This window comes from Doryrhamphus excisus, linkage group LG22 (assembly GCF_037039965.1).
Source record: "Doryrhamphus excisus strain RoL-2023G ecotype Guam linkage group LG22, RoL_Dexc_Guam_v1.1, whole genome shotgun sequence".
Classification (NCBI taxonomy): Eukaryota; Metazoa; Chordata; class Actinopteri; order Syngnathiformes; family Syngnathidae; genus Doryrhamphus; species Doryrhamphus excisus.
The window spans coordinates 1147219-1164859 of NC_136378.1; the positions used below are offsets into that span (position 1 = coordinate 1147219).

Here is a 17641-nt window from a genome sequence, read left to right on the forward strand (position 1 = left end):
ACACGCTACCGTAATACCTGGTCCATGTGCGCATGCTGTTTTATCTCCAAAACACAAAAAGTATACGTTTCAAGCCATTTTGATTTAATTCCAACAAGAACAACAGACAAAGACTCTACGATACAATTATACAAGTTAATTCAAACAATTATTTTTGGAAAAATCACACATCAAAAACATCTGCAGGGCATAGAGAAGATGCCAGGCTTTCAAATTCCATGACTGATGCCTGCAAATAGAAACACATACATACAGATGGCTCATCAAAATTTACCGCAAAAAATAAAACAGGAGTAAAAGTAACAAGTGGTAATTATTACACGGACAGTATTATAATAATACGGTTGTGTGTAAAACTATGTTTCAGCACCTCGTTTTTTTTCCTCACCTTCCAATCGGCAACAGCTGTAGAAATATGATTTTCAGTCTGCGCAATCCTCTCCCTGCCGGCCTGAACCTTCAGCGCAAGGGCCGCATTTTCCGCTTGGATCTTTTTAAGCTCCAGCCGCAAGTAAGCCTTCTGCTTTTGATAGAATGGCATTACAAAGCTGCTAAAGTCTTGTTCAGGAACCCCAGAGGGACGCCTAAGAGGACGAGACAGGACGAATAGTACACAAAGTATGCATCAAACATATAAGAAATGATGTGGCCTCAAGTGAAAACACAAAGATAACGACACAAATGTCCAATCTGCTCATAATTCTGCTCAAGTGATGTTGTACCAACCAGGCAGGGTCCGTATTGTCTTTGACAGCAAGCTCCAGTTTGTCCAGCTCATTGAGTTTGGCCTCTAGTCTCCCTTCTTCAATCAGTGCGCTGATATCATCCTTCGCCGCAGGGTGAAAAGTGTACAGAAAAACAAAACAATCAGACACAGAGTCGCCCTTTCATCACGTTGTATCATAAATATCTAGAGACCTTTATCGCCCTCCGCAACTCCTCTGTAAACTGCTTGTGAATGCTTTCCATCCTCCGAGGATTCATCTTGTACAACTGATGAAACATGCTTGCAAACCTGTTGAAACTGTTAAAGAAAATGAAGATTTGTTATATAAAAGATGTATTGTCTTGAATTATTCAATAAAATTCAAACTATTCAATATTCTAAAGAAAAAAAAGAGTTTTTAAAAAAATAAAAGAATGAATCGAGTTGTAATTTTTGGGAAATTAGGTTGCAGAGACCCTAAAGAATAATATAAAAACATTATTAGAGTATAGTTATAATTACGAGAAAAAAGGTGAAACAGCAAAATTTTTAAAACAACAAAAAATTCTGTAATTTTATGAACTAAAGTCAAACCATTGAGAGGGAAAAATTATATCCTGACAACATTTTTAGGGGAATAAACTCATAATATTATGAGGCTAAATAAAGTCAGTTTAGTAGCAAAAAGTTGAAATGAAGAAAATTCTCTTTGTCATATTATGACTTTAGAAAGTCATAATATGACAAAAAGCAAACAAAACTAAATAAAGTTATAATTTTGGATTGTTTAAAATAATATTAAGGGAATAAAGTCATAATATTTAAATCACAAATATTATTTAAGAGGAAATAATGAGGGAAAAAAAAGGAAAGACGTAAGTAAGTAGGATTAATATGCTTTCTCACCCATGTTACCAAACTGCTGAACCCCCCCGCCCCGAGGTTCCTGCCTGTTTGGTTTTGCCCATCGCCATCTGACAACAACTGTTTTATGCTATTGGCTTAATTTTTAAACTGTTCACGGTTTTGTGTAACAATGAAAAATACAGCTGTACAAATACAATGTGCGTTGTCCCTGTTACAATAACAAACCTTTGGAACCTGGACATTAAGACGTGGAATAAACAAAAGTAAACAACGTGAGCTAGTCCTCACCTAGCCCAGCCGATGAACCTCTGCAGGCTTTGTTCCATGACTTTATCAAACAGCTTCAGTCTGCTCCAACAAACCTCATCGTTTCCAGATACTTTCCGCGTACCTCCCGCTTCTTCAGTTGGGTTTTCTGAACTCTTTGTATCTACATTTTCATTGTGATTAGCTGCTGGGGTTTCGTTGTCCTCCATTTTTATTCTGTTTACATTTCACACTTCGCGCCAAAACTACGGCACGTCACGAGGCTCATTCCGCACGGGTGCGCTTTTGCTCTGCGCATGTGCGGCAGGATACGGAAGTCCTGCGGCGTCACTTCCGTCGCTTGACTTTTCTCCGTCAGCTGTATCGCCACTCTCGGCCAGAATGGGTTTAATAACTGGCGTTTGCGCGTTCTTGTACCATCTTCCTCAGATTTACAAATGGCTACTAAAACCTTATTACGTCACCTCCTTCTTCATGACCATCGCCTTCCTGGTGGTCCGCAAAGCTCCCGGTTTGTGCGAGCACCTGGCGACCCAGAGAGAGGACGGCAACTCATGCGACTTCGACTGGGTGAGTGCACGCCAGGGGCGTAGAATCGCTGCAGTGGGGGGGGGGGGGGGGGGGGGGCAAGTGGCCGTGGAGGCTTCTGAGTCCCTTACAGGACATTATTGCTTTTTGTTTTGCAGAGAGAAGTAGAAATTCTCATGTTTTTGAGTGCCATTGTGATGATGAAGAACAGAAGAGCAAGTGAGTGTCCTCCTTCATACATTTGATGCTACAGGGCCGGTATTGTCAATAAACCAACAAAGTGTGTAGCCAAATGGACCTTAAAGGAAAAGTTGTTAAAATAAGACCCAAAGCTGCTCCTATTCTTCCTAACCGTGGAACCAATGTGTGACTTATTACCTGGCGTCCGTTCCAATGCTTGCGGCACTACAAACCCTGCCTTGTTGTGTAAACATTAGCCCTTGAAGGTCCTTCTGTGACCTTGTATCAACTCCTTTGTCTTCATGTGTGTGGCAGTCACCTTGGAGCAGCACATCGGGAACCTGTTCCTGTTCAGCAAAGTGGCAAACGTCATCCTCTTCTTCCGGCTGGACATCCGTCTCGGCATTCTGTACCTCGCTCTGTGTGTCGGTCAGTGGCTTCATCGGATGAGTGACGTCCCGGATGACATGACATGACATATCGTGGTTGTGCTTTGTGCCAAAACACCTCATCATACTGTTTAGACCTCCTCGTATGCTAAAGGGGGGGCCTTTACAAGGGGGAACCATAAATACTGACTCATATTCGGGGTCAAGTGCAGGGGCGTCCAAACATTTCCTAAAGCCAAGGATTACCGGCCCACTTTGATAGTGATATTTTGTAGATATAAGAATATTGTATATACTTAAAAAAAAAAACAGCCTGCATCTCCGCTCAATTTTTTAAAATAAAATATAATTTTCAAAAATAATATATATACAAAAAAATTCAACATTTATGTTTTTTTTAGAATTATTTTATTTCCATAATATTTTGACTTTGTAATAACATTTTCACAAGCAAATATTCAAAAAATTGCTACTTTTTTGTTTTGATATTTCAACCTAGATATGATGAAGTATATTCATTCATTTTCTACCGCTTTTCCTCACGAGGGTCGCGGGGGTGCTGGAGCCTATCCCAGCCGTCTTCAGGCAAGAGGCGGGGTACACCCTGGACTGGTGGCCAGCCAATCCCAGGGCACATATAGACAAACAACCATTCACACTCACATTCATACCTATGGACAATTTGGAGTCGCTAATTAACCTAGCATGTTTTTGGAATGTGGGAGGAAACCGGAGTACCTGGAGAAAACCCACGCATGCACGGGGAGAACATGCAAACTCCACGCAAAGATGGCAGAGGGTGGAATTGAACCCTGGTCTCCTAGCTGTGAGGTCTGCGCGCTGATGAAGTATATTTTAAATAAATTAGCACTTTGACACGCTTTGGGCTAGAGCTTTATAGACCAGCAGGTGGCGCCAAATGTCAGTTCTTCCCGTCATTCAAGCACATCAGACATGGCGGAAATGGATCCAGAAGCAAAGTCATCAAACACCTGAAGCAACCATGTTTCATGTTTGTGTCACCAGCATTCGTCATGACGTGCAAGCCTCCTCTGTACATGGGTCCCGAGTACATCAAGTACTTCAGCGACAAGACCATTGATGTGAGTGGATGACTTTTGGGAAGTAAACGGCTCCCCACAAGTAAGTTAAATGAACCCGTGGGTCCCATCTCTGTGATCTGGGGTCATCAGGAGGAGCTGCAGAGGGACGGGCGAGTCACCTGGATTGTGGAATTCTACGCCAACTGGTCCTCAGAGTGCCAGTCCTTCGCGCCGGTCTTTGCCGACCTTTCGCTGAAGTAAGAGATCAGCACACGCTGCCAGTGGTGGCGTACGCCCACTGTGGGGCTTTAAGAGGGTGCCTGCTAACGGCGTGCTTGCTCACCTGCAGGTACAACTGTGCTGGTCTCAGGTTCGGGAAGGTGGATATCGGACGTTACGGAGAGGTTTCACAAAGGTAAGCGTTCTGCTGCTGCAGGATAGGATGGACCTGATGGAAAGACTGGAATAGCGCTGTCCTATCTAGTCTTTGAATGATGAAGCCTGTGCTTCAGTCTCAACCATCAGTTCTTGCTCAAACACTAGACGGGACTAGACTATGGACTAGACTAGACTTGTGATGACGAAGCCTGCTCGTTCATTCCAACCGAGCAGCCATCATCATGCTCAAAGACCCGATAGGACAGCTATAGTCTAGTCCTATGTAGTCTTTTGAGCATGAAAATCGGCCTAGGCAAAGACTGGATAGGACTAGACAAGAGCTGTCCTATAGTCAAGATAAGACCAGATTAGCGCTGTCCTATCTAGTCTTTCAGCCTGAACCGATGGTCGAGGTGGACGCCCAGGTTTCGTCATGCACAAAGACTTGATAGGACTAGACAAGAGCTGTCTTATAGTCAATATAGGACCAGATAAACTCTGTCCTATCTAGTCTTCCAGCCTGAACCGATGGTCGAGGTGGACGTGCAGGCTTCATCATGCACAAAGACTGGATAGGACTAGACAAGAGCTGTCCTATAGTCAAGATAAGACCAGATTAGCGCTGTCCTATCTAGTCTTTCAGCCTGAAGTGATGGTAGAGGTGGATGTGCAGGCTTCATCATGCACAAAGACTCGATAGGACTAGACAAGAGCTGTCCTATTGTCGAGATAAGACCAGATTAGCGCTGTCCTATCTAGTCTTTCAGCCTGAACCGATGGCCGAGGTGGACGCGCAGGCTTCATCATGCACAAAGACTAGATAGGACCAAATAAGAGCTGTCCTATCTAGTCTTTTTAGCCTGAACCGATGGTCGAGGTGGACGCGCAGGCTTCATCATGCACAAAGACTCGATAGGACTAGACAAGAGCTGTCCTATAGTCAAGATAAGACCAGATTAGCGCTGTCCTATCTAGTCTTTCAGCCTGAAGTGATGGTAGAGGTGGACGCGCAGGCTTCATCATGCACAAAGACTAGATAAGACCAAATAAGAGCTGTCCTATCTAGTCTTTTTAGCCTGAACCGATGGTCGAGGTGGACGCGCAGGCTTCATCATGCACAAAGACTGGACAGGACTAGACAAGGGCTGTCCTATAGTCAATATAGGACTAGATTAGCGCTGTCCTATCTAGTCTTTCAGCCTGAACCGATGGTTGCGGTGGACGCATGGGCTTCATCATGCACAAAGACTCGATAGGACTAGACAAGAGCTGTCCTATCTAGTCTTTTTAGCCTGAACCAATGGTCGAGGTGGATGCACAGGCTTCATCATGCACAAAGACTGGATAGGACTAGACTAGAGCTGTCCTGTGTGGTCGTAGTGCACGATGAAGGCGGCTCAGGTGAATGTTGACGTCACTGCCATTAACGTTTCACATGGATGGATCTCTGACGGTCAGGTACAAAGTGAGCACGTCCCCGCTGTCCAAGCAGCTCCCCTCGCTGCTGCTGTTCCAAGGAGGACAGGAAATCATGCGACGTCCATCGGTGGACAGTAAAGGCCGAGCTATTTCATGGACCTTCAGCGAGGTTTGTCTGCTCGATGACATCACCGCCATTGGAGTCGAAAGCAGCTACAGTGTTTCTTCCTCTCCATTAGGAGAACATCATCAGAGAGTTTGATCTCAACGAGCGCTTCCAGAAGTCCAAGAAGCTGAACAAGAGTCGTGGTTTGAAGGAAGACGAGCAGCCCCCCAACTCCCGGCAAGAGGAGGCGGAGCCTGATGTGGGCGCTCCGGAGAGCAAGAAAGACAAGTGAAGTCGGAGAAGAAGAGAGGCGTGCCTCCCAGATCTGCTGTACCTTCTTAGTTTTCTAACGCGAACCCGCCTTCTAGTGTTTTTAAATCCGTCATGTAGACTGTAGTGGTTATTAATTTCAAGAGTGGAATACGTGTGGAAATGACATCAAGGAAAGTCTTATTTAAATAACTTTTGTATTGTTTGTTGTCCGTGTAATGTTGTGTAACTAATAAGTTTACAAATGTTCCATCAATCATGCTAATAATAAAAAAAAAACATGTTGAATCAGTTTGACCTTTTTTATTTTGAGAAGACATCTTCAAAAAAATTCTTTATAAGGCCATTTTGGAAACATCTTAAATGTTCTCATGACAGATATTTGTGAAACTGATTCCGATCCCGCCATCGGCGATATTTCCTCTCTACGACGTGCCGACAGACTCGCATACGCTTGGAATTGTTCCGCGGCCTTCGTCCTCGGCCAGGAGCAGCATCTTGGTTCATCTCCTTGTGCCTTTTTCTTAGTTTTAACTGCGACCACGACCTTGGTGGTTCTTTTAAAATAGTCACACGCCAGGGAAAAGCGGTCAGCATGAGCGGGAATCGCATGCACGATGAAAGACGCGCTTGACCCCGTCGATGCGTTCGTTCCATGAAAACGACGCATTCCTGCTTAACATGGCGGAGGGCTTCGAAGAAAGTCACTTGTACCTTTAGAACTGGATGTGACAAATCAGACCTGCTATACACAATATGCCAGGAAAGTGGGAGTGGGGGGGGGAAGCAAAAATGTGCCTGCTTTACTATAAAAGCTCTAAAGGAAAAAAGAAAAACATCAAGACTTGTATCGCAAACCAGTCCCTAAAACATGAAAAACCACAAGAAGTCGAGTCGTTCTTTTAAATCAGCCAACAGCTCATAGAGACTGGTTTGAAATGTTTCCTCGGATCTACTTTTTGTGTGGAAGGTGAAATAAATAAGCCCATCCCTCGCTGCCCCTAATTGGCTGGTCATCCGTTGGAAAAAAAAAAAAACAACAAAAAACCCAAAAACAGACAATGATCTTAAAGCTACACAACTGATTTTGCATAACGCCTCCAGCACAAAAACATCACAGGTGTACATTCAGCGAAGATGCGCTCCGTTTTCCTGTTTCTCTGCGGCTTAGCAAAATAAAAGCGGGATTATTTGCCACGTCAGAGGACAGCATCACGTAGGATTTCCCAACAAAGCTCACGAGCGGCTGATGCAGCCGTCCATTACAAAACGGGCCGTGAACCATGAAACGAAAACGCCACATCGTTCACCTGCCACCCTCGCTGATAGTCGTCATCCATACCTGACGGGACCCAAGAATAATCAGCAAGATTGTACACGTTGATATAAAAGAATATTTAAAAACTTATAAAAGTAAAACGGTACTGTATTGGAGTGGGTGGGGTGATGCGTTCAATGACTCCACGGGTGGTGTTGGTCCACAGCAGGAGACGGGCCCTCATCCTCAGACAGCATCTTACCTGCCGACAGTCTGTGGGTCACAAAGTCCACGTCCGAGAGTCTTTGTTCTTGCTGGGGGAGGGGGGGAAAGTCCAAATAAAAAAAAGGGGGGGGGGGGGGGTCGGTACCAGGCAGCCGGGTCTGGCTCCGCAGTCACAAATAACATCCAGCGGAGAAAAAAAAAAGACAAGGAGACGCTGCCCGGGGCCCGCCGCTCAAACCGATATCTCATAAGTGGTCCCGCCCACGCCGGTCACCTTCTTCACCCCGCCCCCTGGCTTGGCTGTGGTGTGATTGGCCAAGATTGTGCGCGAGGACAACCTGATTGGAGAGAGAGAAACGGAGGTGAGTGCTTCTGCTTCGACAGTCCAGCATGAGACAGAAAGCTGATGGTTTCTCTCCAAGGCTACCGGACGCAAACACGGCATGCTGGCATGCTTCTACAGTCTGTGGAAAACCGGAGGAGGAAAAGGAGGACTCACACAGATCAGGGAGGAAGAGGATGGCTGACACAAGGCAGGGAGGAAGAAGAAGATTAGGAAGAAAGGGAGACGGAAGAGGAGCAGGCAGCGAGCGTTACGTGGCGTTACTCACTGTGGAGCCTGAAGCCCTCCTCCGGCTCCTCCGGCTCCTCCCCCTCCCGGTGCCGCCGTGACCCGAGGCTTGTGCTGGGGCCCCGCCTCCCCAGTGTAAGACTGGGACTTGCCCAGCGAGAGGCCGCGCGGGGGCGGCGAGACGGGAGGCTCGGGCGAGCGAGCCCCCGGAGAGGAGGATGAGGAGACAGAGTTACGGGGGGCTCTGGAGGAGGAGGAGGAGTCGTGGTTATACTGGAGCAGGTGCAGGGCCTCTGGGGGGCCGGAGGGAGGGGGCGGGCTGACGGCCCGCAGGTAGGCCCTGTGCGGGGAGGAGAAAGTGGCGGAGCCCTGGAGCAGATGGCCCTCCCTCTGCTGGGTGATCTGCGCCGAGAGGAAGGGTGACGTATAGCCCTGCAGCGGCGAGGCGGGGGCCCCCGTGTCGGGCTGGCCCCTGACGACGGCGGCGGTCGCCGGGGGCAACAGAGCGCGAGGCTTCTGCGGCGACAGCTCGTGGACCGCCGACTCGAACTCCGGGCTATCGGAAGGCGTGAGCAGGCTGTCGTAGGACAGACTGCCGTTCCGAGGCGTCTGATTGGCCAGGCTTTTGTAGCTGGTGTCTGTGGTGCCTTCCGATTGGAGGGTGGCCAGGGGGTTGTGCGCCATGTGGGCCGAGCGCAGGCTGGAGGAGTGGGAGCCCCCGGTGGACAGGACCAGAGAGGACGGGTACGACGTGTGGGAGCGCCCGGTCAGGGAGTAACCCGACATGCCCCCCGACACACCGCCCACGGTCCTGCCCTCGCCCCTCTCCCCTCCCCCTCTGAATGCCCCGGGACCACCCCCCACCGCCACGGTGGTCCCGTCCAGTCGGCTTGGTTCCGAACGGTAACTGGGATGGCGGCTGGAGTGGAGAATAGAGGGAGACGGAGAGTCGAGACTCTCGCCGCGGATCACCTGAGGAGAGCAGAGAGGAGGAGAGACAGATATACAGACAGGAGGAGGAGGAGGAGGAGGAGGAGTGATGAGGATGAAGAAAGAAGCCCCCATGTTACCACAGGAATACAGCAGAGGCAGTACAGAAACAACCCGACAGGTTCGAACAGGAACAAGAGAGGAGGTGGTGGAGTAGGTGTGGTGGTGGTGGGGGGGACGGGGACGGGGGGACGAGGGGAGGGGGGCGTGGATGCTTGACTGGTGCTCTACTCCATCATCACACTACGGCACTGGAAACACGGACTGGCTTCAACAGGCACTGACGCTCCACCGCGTGTAAACACATAAATGGAAATAAATACACACTACGTCCACTACACATTCCAGTCGATGCACTTTCAAGGGAGGGGGTGGGGGGCAGGAGGGGGTGGCGAGAAGATCCCACTCCGACAGACAGACTGGCAAAGGGGGACACGCATGACACTGCTGAGAACTTACTCATCAACCGTCGGCCACTGAACCATCAATTTCAAGTCAAACAAAACAAACAAAAAAAAGAGGGGCATGGCGTTAAGCACAAAGGAAATCAGAGTGGGGGGGGTCAATATCCTACATAGACGGTAATGCAGGGAGCCGGGTTATCTTATCTTCCATGGTAGGATTTAACTTCATCATCGAGGCGGTGAATGAAAGGTACCTTGGCGGCGTGCGAGTGGGCACTGTGGTTCCTCCCTGGGCTGCTGTACGCGGGCCGGTACTTGTACGTGGGCTGCGTGGGCACGCCTTCTGTCAGCAGGCTGCTTTCTGCAAGGACACAAAGAGGTTCAGGGCATGCGATGAGGGAAGATGTGAGTCATCTCAACTTGTGGGTGGGTGGGGGGGGGGGCACAACGGCGTACCCTCGGTGTCAGCGCGAGGCAGCCCCGGGTAGCGAAGCTCCGGCTTCGGGGGAGGCGGCGGAGGAGGCTCCGTGTCGGCCGACTGGCTCTCCATCTGATCTAAGCTGCTCTTTGACTGGAAGGAAACGCCACAAACGGCAAAATTCAATGAAATGTTCGAGAGACGTTTGTGTGCTGCGCTGACATGGCGACAATGTCATCGCAAACATCCGAAAAACATCCGAAAAACATCCTGGCGTTTGCGGAACAAAGAGTCAAGTGGTAGAACCAAAAACAGGTCATCGTCTAATTGGCCGTCTGACACAACAAGATGTTTTTCCACATGGCAAGGGGGCGCCATCGCGATCCTTCAACCGAACAACGGAGCTTCGGGTCGTGCAGGGGCGTCAAACGGCTACTGGCTACGAAGAGATGTTGCAGGGGGCGTCCTTCATGACTGAAGGTCCCCGAGGTCTGTGTGGTAATGATGGCTTCTTCAACACTTCACAAAGGACTTCCTCCAGGGGAATAGGCTTTTAAACAGCCAGTTTGACTTTAATGATTGTTTTCAGTAAATTCCTATTTATTCTTTTTGCATTTTGCAGTTCTACGTAGAACATCCTTCACATCCCACCGTCCAAAATGTCATTTTTCCAACTGGTATTTTGTTTTTATATCAGGACTGTACGGCTGCATGGAGCGACACGCTTTGAAACACTATCATGTTTAATGTCAGCAAAACCACCAAGCTTGTGGTGAGACAAGACAGCCCACATAAGTCCACCCCCCCTCCCGCCCAAATCCTGATCTAAAGCTCCGTTTCCCCCAAGCAACGCATGCGGCGTCGGTGGGGTTTGGTGGCGGAATAACATGTGGAAATTATTTGCATTTTTCCACTGTCAAAAGTCCAACTAACCAATGAGGATGGGGGTGGAATGAGAAGCTAGATTGTAGAGGCACTCAACAAAACAAAAACAAAAACAAAACACCCACCGTAGCGTTACAGTGTAGCCTGGAATTGATACAAGTGTGGCGTTGAAAAACATGGCCGCCATGAATCCAAACGTCTTTGCAGGTGCACAGACGAGACTTGGCCACTAACCGTCATTTGCCCATTTGTCTCATGATTATAAAACTTGTGTATGAATTTACGGAATTGTCACTGAATCGATGTTTTTGGTTGATTGTTGATTCTTAGCTTTTGAAGGACACGATGCCAGCCAGTGGCGTCCCCCACTTTACCCACTGCATACTGAAGGACATCGTTTATATACCCCCAACTCCCACATCAGCTAGCTTCCGGAAACCCTCGGTTTCACAGGCACGAGACAGACGTCATTTATTGTTGGACTTCCCTGATTCTGATCGCTTAGCGCATCGAGAGCGAGGTAATCTGTCACTTCTATATCATGAAACTGACCGCGATGGCCGTGCCCGCACTGAGAAATGTGTAGAAATGAATAAATAAATGCCCAAAAAGCCGATGCCAATACCAATGACGTTCCATCGCACCCACCTACACCCATGGTAACAGTTCTGTGATAGGCAATCAATCAAACTTGGGGGCTCTAATAAATCGTAAAAACAATCAAAAGTAGATTTGAACTGAGATTTTAAATAATCATTTTCTTGTGTCTGCGGGACTCCACCCTCCACTTACTCTCGTGCTGTGTCTGTCGTTCTGGATGCCGTTGTCCAGCACCTTGGCTTCGAGCTGGGCCTCGGTCAGAGCCGGCCTGAGGAAGGGGGGCTGTATTTCCAATGTCTGAGGCTTGCGGTAACGACCCGTGTATCTAAGCGAGAAATGGCGCATTTTCAATGAACTAGATACAAACATAAGCCAGATGTCGCTATGCTAATGATGCTATGAGTAACTACAACAAAAGATGGCTGACCTGGGTGCCAGTGAGCTGCAAAGTACATGGGAAATATTCCTCACGCAGCCGTTGGTGAAGGGATTCACGCCTCCACGGAACTTTCCCGTCACCTGCAGCGGGCGGAAGACAATTTCTTGCTTCGTTTTGAGATGTCCCCCCCCCAAAAAAAGGTCAGATTGTGAGTCTTTACCTGCTCGTTTGTGGTCCGACCTCGCGCCACAAGCACAATATGGAACCCAGTCAGGCCAGCGACTGGGACGAAAAACATGCCGGCAACACACATCACGACCATTCTGGTGGGGGACAAGCTTAAGGAAATGTCAAAAAATAAATAAAGAAAAAAAAATGAAAGAAGCGATGCACAGCTGAAAGGTTTCGGGAGTAAAGGATACGTCACGATGGCGTGCGGCGTGTCCAGTTGCTGGCGATGGTGCAGCACATAGACGAGGCCGAAGCCAAACACGTCCACGATGTGGGTGGTGAGTGACAGCAGGAAGAGGAAGAAGTAGCGATAGTTGCGCCGACCGATGCAGTTGTTGACCCAGGGGCAGTGGTGGTCAAAGTCCTGGCGGAGCACAGACATGCGTTCATTAAGACACGCACACGCACACGAGTGCCCACAGTGGGGGCGTGCCACATCAGATGCCTGGGGCGGCCCAATCTGATGTTGACTTTGTTCTCCGTTTTGAAAATTTCTTCATTCTATGAATAAATATGAGGAGGTGCCCACTGTCCTCGAAGGGGGGCGATTTGCTCCCTGAGGAATTAGGTGGGGGAGGCAGTCAGCAAAGGAAAGGTTGTGCCACATACCTCCACACAGTTGTCGCACACTGAGCAATGCGAGCAGCGGGGGGGTCGGTAGAAGCGGCAGGTGGAGCACCACTTCATGCGCACCTGGATGCCCTTGATCTCCACCGTCTTGTAGAGGGGAGCGCGGAAATCATCCTCTTTGTCCTCATCCTCCTCCGCTACAGAGGGGGGGGGGGGGGAGACACATTACAGGAATGGCACGGTACATCCTGGAATTCATGCTGACTTTAGCGAACCGCAGTGCCGACAGCACTCGTGCAGCCCTAGATCACACATGCACTGACTACTCTAAAGTATACAGATTTACTTTGATTGTGTCTTTCCTTGAGAAGATACACTGTAAAAAAAAATGGTTGCTGAAATCTAAGTGCAGTCACTTTTGAGATTCACATTTCAGAGATTCAGAGGCTCAGAGGCTGCCCCCCATGTCGTACTCCTCGCAGGGCATTAGCCTAAATCGTGGCCGTTGCGACACTCGCGGAAGTTGTGCAAACCCAACACGCGAAAAGTGTGTTTACCTCGGGGGAAGACTCCAGGATCCATGAAGGTGGCCATGCAGAAGTTGGCCAGGGTGAAGAGGAAGATCACGGCGATGTAGATGGGAACGACGGAGGACAAATAGTCAGACAACCACGGGCAGCTAAAAAAAAAAAATATTTTTGGAAAAACACATTGTGACATAACGGCCAAAAAAGCAGTTGTACCGATTTCCGTGACTGGACTAAACTATCCCTGCTGAAACTACCCCCCCCCCAACAACATTTGACATCATTGTATGCGACGTCCCGATAAGAAGCCCTCGGGCTGATGTTGCTGCAACCAAGCACCAAGTTTAAAGCATTATGTAAATGGATTATTTAAATCATAACCGGTTTCGCCTTCTCGTGGCTGGCAGGGCTTACCAGTCAGAAGGAGAATAATAATAATACTAGAATAATAATAATAAAAACAACATTCACACTGCAAATAAATATCAAGCAGGGCATCAGCCCAACCGTGTGACTGCAGTGCAGCTTTGCACTGAGTGTAAAATCGTGCTGGCTGTCTCTCGGTGGGCGGAGGCGGGGCTGCTAGCGTACACACAGACGAGCGTAGCGTACTAGAAATCTAATTAGTAGATTGCAATATGATGGCCTGCATTTTCCTAAAAGTAATGTTGAAATCTGGTCTCACTCCTGCACACGGAGGTACTCACGTGAAGCAGAAGAAGAGGGAGGTGGATCCGACGAGGAAGGTGGTGGCCGCAGACACCGGGACATATCGGCTGGGTCGGAAAGGGCGGGGAGGAGCAGAAACTTGGCCACCCACTCCTCCCCCGACGCCCCCAGTGCTGAAGCCCGGCATCAGAGACAGAGTAAAGGGAGAAAAAGCCCAAGAGTGCGCGAGAGAGGTAGATTTCTACAGTCTACCTGTTTTAAAGGCTGTTCTATGGAGTCAAAGTGACTTAGGTGTCTTTTTGGGAGGGGGCATGATACGAGGGTGTAAAAAAATAAGCACTAAGGAAAGCAGCATGTGAATGGAAATCGTCGCCAACCACTTCCCAGCACGCCGATATTCACTCAAATATCTTTTTTTAAATTCACATAGCAATTTACACTTCTACTTGCATAAATATAAACATTTTCTGTGCTGAATTATAATTTATGTGTAAAAAAGCAGGAGCAATGTCATAGAAAAATACATGTAGGAAATTCATATATATTTTTGTATGGCTTCAATGGTACTCTATTTGGTGCAAGACTGTAATTAGGTCTAATGTTACTTGTAGCACTGCCGCACACTCTAAAACAAGAGTTCTGTGAAACCCTTCAAACTCTAACGAATTCTAATCGCTGAGCTCGAGTTTGATTATCTGGCTTGGGGGGGCGGAGCGGGGGAACAAAATCAATCTGAATGTAAGGGAGTAGAAAATGAAAGATTTAGTGGATGAAGGCCAGCAGGCTGACAGCAGAAGTACATCTAGGAAAAGCAGGCAGGGGATTGAGCGCAGCAGCTGCTGATGACTTCTGTGATTGTCCCGAGGGGGCTTATTTAGGCACTGGGTGGGTGGAAGAAGCTGAGGATGGCTGATGGCTGCACACTGTCCAGCAGCCGGATATAACAACAAAAATTTCACTTTTTTTTTCCTTTATAGCAAAAAAAAAACAAAAAACCTCCAGATGGCGTCCTTTAAAGTTTAAAAAAATAAGGCAGAATCTTGCCTGAACACTTGAACACAACTCCAGCCAAGTCCATGGTGGATCCTTGGAAAGCCTTGCCTTCAGCCGAGTGTCAGTGTGGCAACAAAAAAATCTAATTAAAAAAAATCAACTCATTCCAAAAGGAGGTCCTGTGCACGTCACGGCGGTGTCACTGCACGTGGCCAGGCCCGGGTGTAGAAACCTCTCCCACCTCCAGATTCTCTGCAGATTGACCTCCTCTCCCATTGTTTCGCTCTTAAGACATCTCCACATCAGACATCTGCAGGAGTCTGATGCATGGTAGTCCTTTCCGCTTTTTAGTCGCCGCCGATTGTTATTCGTCCACAGCTTGTGATGGCCCCTGGTCAAAAACACAACAAGGACGTCAGTATAAATCCTAGCGTGTCTACTTGCGGCCTAAGTGTTGGTTCAAGAAAAGAGGCCTTTAAATAGTTTGCTTACTATCAAATAGTTGATACTTCTAACAACAGTAGACAAGTCTTCTCCAGTAAATACTACAAATGCACGATATCTTTCTTTTTCAAACAGGGAACTATAACTTTCTCCTTCTCAAGACTGATATGGTACCTATTACCGATGCCATTTTTACATCTACTTTCTAAATTTAGATGCAAGGGTAGTTTGCGCACCCCTGGAGGTAAGAAGAATTCAAACAAATGTGTGATTTGACAAACTCTACCTGTCAATTTATGCTCTTTTAAATATCACCACATGACTACAACCACATCACCGCTCCCTGGAGAACCGGAGTACAGAGCGGAGGGAGCCACCTGCTGTGGCCCACCCAAGTGCACTAAATCGGGACAAATGCTCCGAGCAGCCGGTGTGCCGCGACTGATGTCGGGTGAACCGGAGTATAGAGCGGGGGGAGCCGTCTGCTGTGGCCCAGGAAGGTGCACTGTATTCGGGCACACGTTCTGAGCAGACGGTGTGATGCCAGGGAGCTCTCTGGCAAAACTTTGCACATTTCAAACGCAATCAGCACGCCGCATGTCTTCCTCGGAAAGTCAACGTTTATTTACAAGTGAACTTGGGACATTACGACCGTTACTTAGGCCGTTAACGTCACAGGCGGGAGAAAGAACGAACACTTGATCTGGTCACCTGCAACGTGTGTAACCTCATCTTATTGGATTTTTTTTTTTTTATAATCACTTATCTGATGTTAATTCCCTCATATTGCGATAGTTATTGTGCACCCTGAAAATACCCAATCCACAATAGGGAATCCTCAACGTGTGGAGCTTACTATCAAAATATTTTTAACAATAACTTCTAAAACTAAGTAACACTTATACTATATTATGTATTAATTTCACCATACTCTCTTTAACACACAGTGGAATTATTATTAAAAGGCTTTAATTAATACATCCATCGGTAATTGTGATTCTTTGTGTATTATACAGGATAACAGGAAGTAAATTATAAGATGTCCAGAGTATGAGCTGCTTGACAAAAATAGCATCTATAATCCCCTTTAAATGTTACAAAACAACGCTGGACAATGCATTTACGAGATAATTTTAAAATGTACCAGAACCTTATATTTACACGTCTCTTTAAAAAAATGTAGGCTATAAATAACCCTTACCTACGTTTTAAAGAGATTTAATTTACAGTTACAGTATGTTAGAAAGTCAGTTGTTCAACGTCACTGAAGAAGTTAGAGGGCAGATGCCGTCAGGCGGTTTATCGTGCTGCCATAAAGCAGTCGCAAATTGCTGCAAAAAAAAATTGGGCGTAAAGAGCGACGTAGTTGTCTTCGAGTAGTACATAGAACACCCGAAACAACCACGTAAATTCCGTGTCCGTGTGTCTTAATTAGATATAGGAAGCGTCTAGATGAAAAACTTGTCGGTGCGGTGTAAACCCACTGAAAACGGATCCGGATGAGCATCGTAATCTGATCGGTAGGACACGCCCCTCTTCCAAACAAGCAAGTTCCAGACAAAACACCGCGCTGTCGTTACAAGCCACTCTGACACTCTTGTTAATCATCTCATCTGGCCCCCACCAAATCCCCTCCACTATAATGGATGTTAATCCGAAAATCTCAGCGTCGCCCGTCATGTTACCGTAACAATTCACAGCTCGGGAACTAACAGCTACGTCGATCAACTCCGATCTCTTTGGACGCTCCATGGTGTCAAAATGTGCCTTTAATGTGGTGTTATGATCCATAGCGCCATGTTCCGATAGACCTGGCGTTCCACAACAGGCCAAAGCTAGGCAGTCATCATCAACAACGCGATCGACATCATCAAATTAATACATTATTCGACGGTGGATTCCAACACGACAAAATGATGACTTTTAAACGCACCGTCTGGTCAATGATCTGTCGCCTTCTCTTGGAAGTTTTGGCGACAGCTAACGGAGTTAGCTAACGAGCATGGAAACCTTCACATTCTCCATGACGCCGCTTTGACCGCTCACACCACCAAATACGTGAAAACAGTCGCCGCGAATGCGAGCGGGAGAAGCCACACATACCTGAAAAATGCTAACCGTGAAAGCTTCGGACTGCCGAATGCGGTCGGTTTCGGTCCTCCTTCAGTTAGCCGATAGCAAACCGCACAGCTCGCCTAGGCCGACATCGGAATCCCGGAAAAGGTCCATCGTATGGTCGTCCTCCAGGTGGAGGGGGAGCCAATCAGAGCCCGAGGGGCGGGGCCTCGAGACGGTTCCGAACAGGATATGAAGATTTTCCGAGC

General features: G+C 47.7%; 3 protein-coding genes across 6 annotated transcripts; 1 reads left to right on the forward strand and 2 right to left on the reverse strand.

The window, feature by feature from the left end:
- Positions 1-119: 119 nt before the first annotated feature.
- pmf1 (polyamine modulated factor 1) lies at positions 120-2162 on the reverse strand. The gene is made up of 5 exons (XM_058062950.2): positions 1862-2162; positions 919-1024; positions 727-827; positions 389-584; positions 120-229 (listed from the first exon to the last, which is right to left on the reverse strand). Exons 1-5 carry the CDS (start codon positions 2047-2049, stop codon positions 164-166), a joined length of 657 nt encoding a protein of 218 aa, XP_057918933.2. The 5' UTR covers positions 2050-2162; the 3' UTR covers positions 120-163.
- Positions 2153-6436, forward strand: tmx2a (thioredoxin-related transmembrane protein 2a). Its single transcript, XM_058062947.2, has 8 exons — positions 2153-2410; positions 2527-2587; positions 2864-2977; positions 3964-4040; positions 4131-4237; positions 4330-4395; positions 5817-5946; positions 6017-6436. Exons 1-8 carry the CDS (start codon positions 2222-2224, stop codon positions 6173-6175), a joined length of 903 nt encoding a protein of 300 aa, XP_057918930.1. The 5' UTR covers positions 2153-2221; the 3' UTR covers positions 6176-6436.
- An 11-nt stretch (positions 6437-6447) lies between these two features.
- zdhhc5b (zDHHC palmitoyltransferase 5b) lies at positions 6448-17575 on the reverse strand. 4 transcript variants are annotated; one of them, XM_078788158.1, is made up of 13 exons: positions 17421-17575; positions 13919-15264; positions 13242-13363; positions 12724-12881; positions 12306-12478; positions 12104-12206; positions 11932-12023; positions 11697-11829; positions 10058-10172; positions 9856-9962; positions 8248-9179; positions 8136-8159; positions 7866-7974 (listed from the first exon to the last, which is right to left on the reverse strand). In XM_078788158.1, the coding sequence occupies exons 2-12, from the start codon at positions 14065-14067 to the stop codon at positions 8141-8143; spliced, it is 2103 nt and encodes a 700-aa protein (XP_078644284.1). In that variant the 5' UTR covers positions 14068-15264; positions 17421-17575; the 3' UTR covers positions 7866-7974; positions 8136-8140. The 4 variants fall into 4 exon arrangements, with proteins under 4 accessions (XP_057918922.2, XP_057918921.2, XP_057918923.2 ...); XM_058062939.2 differs by lacking the exon at positions 8136-8159 and having other exon boundaries at positions 6448-7974; XM_058062938.2 differs by lacking the exon at positions 8136-8159 and having other exon boundaries at positions 6448-7974; positions 17436-17564.
- Between the last annotated feature and the right edge of the window lie 66 nt (positions 17576-17641).